Source organism: Garra rufa, chromosome 22, assembly GCF_049309525.1.
Source record: "Garra rufa chromosome 22, GarRuf1.0, whole genome shotgun sequence".
NCBI classification, from domain to species: domain Eukaryota; kingdom Metazoa; phylum Chordata; class Actinopteri; order Cypriniformes; family Cyprinidae; genus Garra; species Garra rufa.
Genome location: NC_133382.1, coordinates 20870106 through 20878234, shown reverse-complemented (window position 1 = coordinate 20878234; position 8129 = coordinate 20870106). Strand labels below are relative to the sequence as shown.

General features: G+C 39.1%; 1 protein-coding gene across 1 annotated transcript in view; it reads right to left on the bottom strand.

Moving 5' to 3' along the window:
- Positions 1 to 2139: 2139 nt before the first annotated feature.
- The window catches only part of pkd1b (polycystic kidney disease 1b), a 37242-nt gene continuing 31252 nt past the window's right edge, over positions 2140 to 8129 (bottom strand). Inside the window, exons 35-42 of the mRNA XM_073828759.1 lie at positions 7187 to 7299; positions 6965 to 7103; positions 6709 to 6825; positions 6388 to 6559; positions 5997 to 6284; positions 5228 to 5362; positions 4824 to 5138; positions 2140 to 2883 (exon numbers count right to left, since the gene is read on the bottom strand). Of these exons, the coding sequence (XP_073684860.1) occupies positions 2140 to 2883; positions 4824 to 5138; positions 5228 to 5362; positions 5997 to 6284; positions 6388 to 6559; positions 6709 to 6825; positions 6965 to 7103; positions 7187 to 7299 (2023 nt within the window). The remainder of the gene's footprint in view (positions 2884 to 4823; positions 5139 to 5227; positions 5363 to 5996; positions 6285 to 6387; positions 6560 to 6708; positions 6826 to 6964; positions 7104 to 7186; positions 7300 to 8129) is intronic.

Below are 8129 nucleotides of genomic sequence, written 5' to 3'. Positions count from 1 at the left end.
TTAAGAAGCATTAAAACAGAGAGCATCCACATGGCTTCCTGGACACTTGACCATGATACTTCTTTTGGGATAAACCAGTATTTGAGTTCAAAAATAGGTTTCAGGGAAGGCACACGACCAGGTCTTCTGATGCTTACTGTAATAGTCTGCTCTAAAAGTGGATGTGAGGACATACCAGCCTTATAAACCCCTTAAGCTGAGAAAACCCTTTCGTAATAATTGTACGGGTATTAGCTCTAAGGGTTTTCTTAGCTCAAGCGGGTTGTTGCAACTGGCTGATGATCTTAGGAAGAGTCTGAAATCGGGACTTGGAAGGTAAAGCCTGTTTGTGCATCCCAGAATATTAGTTTGATGCTAGGTCCATCTAGTGGTTGCATCAGAGATCTTCTGTGGTGAAAATATATAAACCTCAAGAAAAGGTTAGTATTTAATTGGTCTTTGACTTGTTTTCCATTCAAAATATCTCATATTTTTTTTCAAAACCAAGATTAATTTACATTGTCATTAATAGACACATTTACATGTCAAACAATATTGAAAGACATGTTTCACCCAAAAATGTATTCTTTCTTCTGTGGAACATGAAATAAGATATTCTGAGAAATGTCTCAGAGGCTTTGTCTATACAGTGAAAGTCAGTGGTAACCAAACCTGTTTGATTCAAACTATCTTCTGTTGTTTTTGGCAGAAGGACGAACTAGACTAGATTTTCAATTTTTGGATATCTCTTTGATAACTGTCTTAAGGATTTTGTTTCACTTAAAGGGTTAGTTCACCCAAAAATGAAAATTCTTTCATTAATTACTCACCCCCATGATGTTCCAGACCTGTTTGTTCATCTTTGGAACACAAATTACGATAGTTTGATGAAATCTAAGAACTTTCTGACCCTGCATAGACAGCAATGCAACTACCACATTCAAGACCCTGAAAGGTAGTAAGGACATTGTTAAAATGGTCCATTTGACATCAGTGGTTCAACTGTAATTTTATGAAGCTATGAGAATACTTTTTGTGTGCAAAGAAAACTTTATTCAACTATTTATTTTCTTCTGTGTCAGTCTTCAACACGCATTCACGAAAGTACCTGGAGGATCAGAAAGCTCTCGGATTTTATCAAAAATATCTTAATTTGTGTTCTGAAGATGAATAAAGGTCTTATAGGTTTGGAACAACATAAGGGTAAGTAATTAATGACAGAATTTTTAATTTTGGATGAACTTTCTTTTTAAATGTAGCCTACATATTCAGCAAGTTTCATTTGCTCAAATTCACAAAATGGATTAATCTTGCTAATTTCTACTAACCATTCTACTAATTTCTAAGATATTTTAAACGAAAAATACTAATATTCTGATGTTTAAGCCACAGTTTGGATGGCCGTGTCATTTTATTGGCAAAAAAAACAACAGATTCATTAATATACAACAAGATGACTGATTGTGGTAAAAATCAAAGGGAAACAAACATCTCTACATGGAAAGCGGCACCAAAGCACCAATCAAGAGGTAGAAATGCAATTTACAAAATCTAAAGCGGTTGTGACTAACACTGTGCATTCACTGTGTCAAAAAATAAAAACGAAGAGCAAAATTATTATTCATATTTAAAAGGATAGTTCAACCAAAAATGAAAACTCACAAGTACTCACCCTCATGTCATTCCAAACCCATAAGACCTCCGTTCATCTTTGTTCATCAACACAAATTAAGATTTTTTAATTAAATCCAAGAGCTTTCTGACCCAGCTAAGACAGCAACACAACTACCGCATTCAAGGCTCAGAAAGGTAGCAAGGACATCAATAAAATAGTCCATTTGACATCTGTGATTCAATCGTATTTGTATGAAGCTATAACAATACTTTTTGTGTGCAAAGAAAACAAAATAACAACTTTGTTCAACAATTTCTTCTTTACCGTGTCAGTCTTCGACACCCCTTGAAAGTTTCAGTTGCATTGCTGTATATGAAAGGTCAGAAAGTTCTCAGATTTCATCTAATATATCTTAATTTGTGTTCTGAAGATAAACGAAGGTCTTACAGGTTTGGATCGACATGAGGGTAAGTAATTAATGACAGAATTTTCATTTTTGTGTGAACTATCCCTTTTAATATATAATAATGCCGTATTTGAAACTCTTATTCAGTGTGCCATGCTTGTCTCTTAATCGGCATGCCGTCACATACATTTTCCCGGTCTCTGTCTTCACTCCGTGGTCTCGCTGGCAAGACCACAGTACTGTGAGATCCAGGTAACCTCTGAGCAGTGTCAGCAGAATGACAGGTGACTGAATTCCAGGCTCTGCGTCTTGAGACACCCCATTTTCTCAGATTTGGGCTGTTCATCCTTCCATCCAATGCAGAAAGTATTCTCTTACCTAACTGAGCGGCAGGCCCCATCAGGGAGGACTCTGAGCGTGTAGCATGGCGATGGGGAAGGGTATTAATGACACCTTGGACAAAGGCTGGAGTGGGGTTACAGTCAAAAACAGAGGTAGATGGATGTCGAGGGAGCGGTGGCGGCTTTGGTGTTGGATCACGTCCCTCGAAGGTCACCTGCTGAAGCTGACACTTTCTTCTCTGGGAAATTCGGCTCTGGATCTGCTGAAGTTGGAGCTCAAAGTTATAGACTTCTTCGGTCAGCTGGTTGACGCGGTCGAAACCAGCCAGGAGGCTGTCAACACAGGGCACCAGGCGGTCCACATAATGGTGGAAGTCAAAATTGCCTGAAATGACAGATGAATCAGAGGCCAAAGAAGAGGCGGATGATACCTGGCGAGGAGCAATGGGACTGAGCGGGACGGAGCAGTTAGAGGCTTCAGAGCCCTGGGAGGATCTGGAGGGTGGAAGAACCATTCCCTCAAACTTGACTCTGTGCCGAAACTACGAAGGGAATACAAAGGAATATGTATATATATGTGTATATACATACATACACATACATACAATGCCTTGCAAAGCTAAGAATTTCCAAAAGGACAATAAACTAATACGTTTGCCTTGCAAAAGTATTCATACCCCTTCATTTTTTTGTTGCAGCTTTGTTAAACTGCATTAAATTACTTTTTTCCACATCAATCTACACTCCATACACCATAATGACAAAGCACAAAATTGATTTGTGACAACTTAACAAATTAATTTAAAATAAAACACTGAAATAAGTACATTGCATAAGTATTCATACCCTTAACTCAGTACTTAGTTGAAGCACCTTTACATTCTTAAGTGTTTTTGGGTATGACGTAAAAAGCTTTGCACATCTGCATTTGCCAATTATCTGCTATTCTTCTTCTCACCTCTTCACCTCTCAAGCTCTGTCAGTTTAGATGGGGCTGGCAGATATTTTCAGGTTTCTCCAGAAATGTTTGATTGGGTTTAAGCCCAGGCTGTACCCTGCTGAAAAAAAAGCATATGATGGTTAGGTAGGTTTTGGTGCTGGGATGCTGGTTTTAGCTAGTTTATGCTGGTTAATGCTGGTCCTTTGCTGGTTTATGCTGGTCATTTGCTGGTTTATGCTGGTCCTTTGCTGGTTTATGCTGGTCCTTGACCAGCAACATGACCAGCAGAAACCAGCAAAGGACCAGCATTAACCAGCTAAGGACCAGCATAAACCAGCAAAGGACCAGCATAAACCAGCTAAAACCAGCATCCCAGCACCAAAACCTACCTAACCAGCATATGCTGTTTTTTTTCAGCAGGGTAGCTGGGCCACTCAGACATTCACAGAGTTGTATATAAGCCACTCTTGCTAAGGGTCATTGTTCTGTTAACCTTCTACCCAGTCTGAGGTTCTCAATGCTCTGGGCGAGTCCCCTAAGTCTCTGCCACTGAAAAATAGCCCCACAGCAAGAGGCTGCTACCAGCAGACTTTACTGTTGGGATGCTACTGTGCAGGTGATGAGCAGTACCTGGTTTCCTGCAGACATGATGCTTGGAATTGAGGTTTACCAGACCAGAGAAACTTGTTTTCTCACAATCTGAAAGTTCTTTAGTTCTTTCAAATTCCAAGTGGGTTTTTTTCATGTGTCTTCACTGAGGAGAGGATTGAGTTTGGCCACACCGCCATAAAGACCGGATTAGTGGAGTGTTGCAGTAATGTTTGTCCCTCTGTAAATTTCTCCCATCTGCATATATGATCATGGAGTACAACTAGAGTGACCAATAGCTTCTTGGTCACCAGTATAACCAAAGCTTTTCTCCATCAATTGCTCAGTTTGGCCAAGAGGCCAGTTCTAGGAAGAGTCCTAGCTGTTCCAAACTTCTTTCATTATGGATAATGGAGGTTCCATGCTTCTGTGAACCTTCAGTGCAGATTATTTTTCCTGAACTCTTCCCCAGATCTGTGCCTTGACGCAATGACACTTGACACTGTTTCTGAGCTCTACATGCAGTAATTTTGACCTCAGGGCTTGGTTTTTGGTCTGTTGGTTTTCTGTCATCTGTTAGACGTTTTATTGAGAGGTCTGTGCCTTTCCAAATCATATTCATTCAATTGAATTTGCACAGGTTAACTCCACTCAAAGTTTAGTAACATCTACAAGCAATAGGAATTCTCCTGAACTTAACTTCCAGCATCCCAGAAAAGGGTATGAATACTTATACAATGGAATCATTCCAGTTTTTTATTTCTAATAAATTTACAGTTGTTACAAACCTGTTGTGTGCTTTGACATTATGGTGTATGGAGTGTAGATTGATGTGAGAAAGAAGTAATTTAAATCAGTTTAACATAAACCTTCAACATAACAAAACATGAAAAAAATGAAGGGGTATGAATACTTTCGCAAGGCACTCTATTTAATACTGTATGGTATTTTTACCTCTTTGGTCTTGCTGAGCCCCATCCATAACTTGAGCCGTTTAATGAGGAACTGTACCATCTCATAGTCCTGCGGCTCCATGGATGGTCTGTAAATGTCTGCTTGTACCATTCGGTATGTTCGAATCAATACAGCAGCACACAGGCGCCCCAGTACCCAGAATCCAATCCCCACAACAGACAGGCAGTAGAGAGTTCCCACCACTGGATGATGCTCACAAAGTCGACGCAACCCCATGTGCCCCCTTAATAAACACAGTATAGAGGAACTCGCCTGCCCTAATGTCCTAAAGCCCTCCACTGAACCCGAGAAGAGCTGAAAAATACAGACAGTACAATGTGGGCCTGGTTTGAGGTGCAAAAATGATTTAGAGCAAAAATACAATGGAAAGAAAGGCATTGTACCATGATGCCTGTGTGAGAGAACAGAAGCAACAGAAGGAGCAGCAGGAATACCACGCCACAGATCTGAGGGAATACCTGTCGAATAACCCGTCCTATCACCAACCATCGCCTAACAAACTGCAGGATCCCCACCATCTGTAAAAAACATAACTCTCAATACCTGCATCACACTTTGACTGACAAAATTAAACAGATTGTTTGATAATAGAGCTTGACGATAAATTTCATTGCAGTGCTTGCAAAGCAATTTAAAGAGATAGTTCACCCAAAAATTAAAATTACCCCATGATTTACTCACCCTCAAGCATTACGCTATGCCTACGTTTACCATCATCTACTGGAACACCACTTTCTAAAGAACGCGTGAATGACAGTTAGCGCTAGCTAGCCGTTATGGTTTATAACATTTTAAAAGTTGATATTTTTTATACAAAAACGCATTGATTTGCGTCAGAAAGCCTTCATTAACCCTCTGGAGTAATTTTTATGATGGATGGACGTACTTTATTGGACTTCAAAATCTCAACAGCCATTTACTGCCATTATAAAGCTGGGAAGAGCCAAGACATTTTTAAATACAACTATGATTGTATTTATCTGAAAGAAGACCTAGGATGGCTTGAGGTTAAGTAAATCATGGGGTAATTTTAATTTTTTAGTGAACTGTCACTTTAAATCCCAAAGTATAAAAGTTCTGCAATTAACTCAAATTTAAAAATAGATAATTTCTAAAACAATAAATCATGTTCCTTTGCTTTAGAATCATTACCTTTAGAACCAATAGGGTTAATAAAATTGCTGAAAGCTGACTGGATTTTCTGGCCAGTGTGGCAGCACTATGGAAGTCTGCAAAGGAGGAGGGCTGGGAACGATGTCTGGAAAAGTAGGCTATAGTTGTGTAGAGGAAATACAAACGAAGAACAGCTGCTGCTAGCGTCAGGAGGGCTAGCGACAGCTGAAACCAGCACCAGGCTTGCCTTAGGTATTGACTTGGCTTCCTGATCAAGGCCCATACTTCAGCACCCACAAAGCACAGGGCAAAGAGCAGTAGCAGAACCTAGTGAGAAGACAGCTTTTAGCTTCATTTTAACTTTGTAAGATTCTGTTCAAACTGTGAAATTACTCTCTGTTGTAATTTAGTCTTGTAGTAGAGCCAGTACCGTCAGTGTGACGTGTAAGTCTGGACCAAATAATGGAGAGATGTGAAAAGGCTGGATGGAGATGAAAGACAGGATTCTGCCTGTCTGTGTTTGATCCAGGAGAATAGAGACCGGTGCCAAGATGCCCGTCTGTTTATGATAGTGAGTGAACTCAATCAGTAGTGCCTGTGTCCTGTCACAGAGAACATAAGAATCATTGAGATGATGAGCATGCTAGTTCTCTAGTACTAAAAAGCTCTATACTTACAGAGTGTGTAGATGCAGAGAACAAGGTATTTTATGCTATAGTGATATTTTGTGAATAGCGGTGTGATATCATACCCTGTTGTCATCCACTTTGCTCTCTGTAGGTCCGACAGGATCAGACGTGTGGATTCACTGTTGTTCCCAAGCACTACTTCCTCTGTCTGACTCAATGCACATGATGAACCCTTAGTCCTCGGCCTTGAGAGAGGACATTGTGATAATTTGCCAGAAGACAAACTAACTGGAAAATGTTATATTTAAGCTGCTCAGGCTGCATAACAACTTATTCACACACTGACAGTCTTTCTCTTTGTGTCCTGTTATATCTCACCATGTTGAAAGCGCTGCAGTGTTCTTGCTGTGTGTTGAGGAGCTCTGGTGTCCAGGCTTGGCATGTGATGAAACATGGGCCGTCAGCATCAAAGGAACTCGACCAGATTGAAATTTATCTCTGATGTTTTGACTGCAGACTTTGGGGGGACAAAATAGTTATATTACATTATTATATTTTTTTTAACAAAACATTTTTTGACCTAAAGAAGTAAGTCCTTACAGTCTTGAAAATGAACTTTCTGTAGTCTTGCAGGGCCAGTTAAAGAAACTGAAGGGTTTTCATATAGGTGTGATATTAATCTCTCATCGACCCACTTTTCAGCATTCATCCATCTATGATAGAAACATATGATAAATAAAATTACTTTCATGACAGTGTTAACAGAACTCCAACTGTTTCACCATTTGTATCAATCCACTTTTTTCACATACTTCTCACAGCTGACTTCTCATGGCTGATGCCCTAATCCACTGTATTTTTTAGAAATAATACTGTTTTTGTGTCACAGAATGTAGTTTTAAGAGCGTTTTATGTGAGAATGTACTTATGTTATAGTTCTAATATGCAGTTTTTTTAATAAAGATAATGTCTATTTGAAAATTTACTTCAACGTTTTCTCTCATGTCAGCTCCAGGGCATAAGCAGCCATTCAGCGCTCATGAACCACAGAGAGCAGCCTCACCTCTGCTAGTTCTTCTGGAATTTAGCGCTGGCTCTGATGTCTCTATAGTGGTTAAACATGACATATAATTTGTTTTGGGTAAATCTAATGGCCAGTCTTTGCTCTCATTAATCTATTATTTGTTCCAGAGCAAATAGTTTTGGCTGAGAGAAAAATCTCATAACATTATATCAACTTTTATGATGGCTGTTGTTGTTTATTAAATATTATTATTCAATAAATAATATTTATATAAATAATAGTAGTATTTAATAATAGTATTCAGTATTGAGAAATGGTATGTGTGTTCGTGATGGTGATTTTAATTACATTAGTCTGAAACTTTCTTTATGAGTGGGTCAGCAGTAAAGACTTTTATATTGAAAGAGACTGAAACAGGGTTGTAAACTAGGAAGTTGTTTTTACTTGTTGTTTTTAGACGCAGCCGACAAATGCAGTGAGAAGCGCTGTCACCGGAAATCACCCTTAACAGATTAAAGA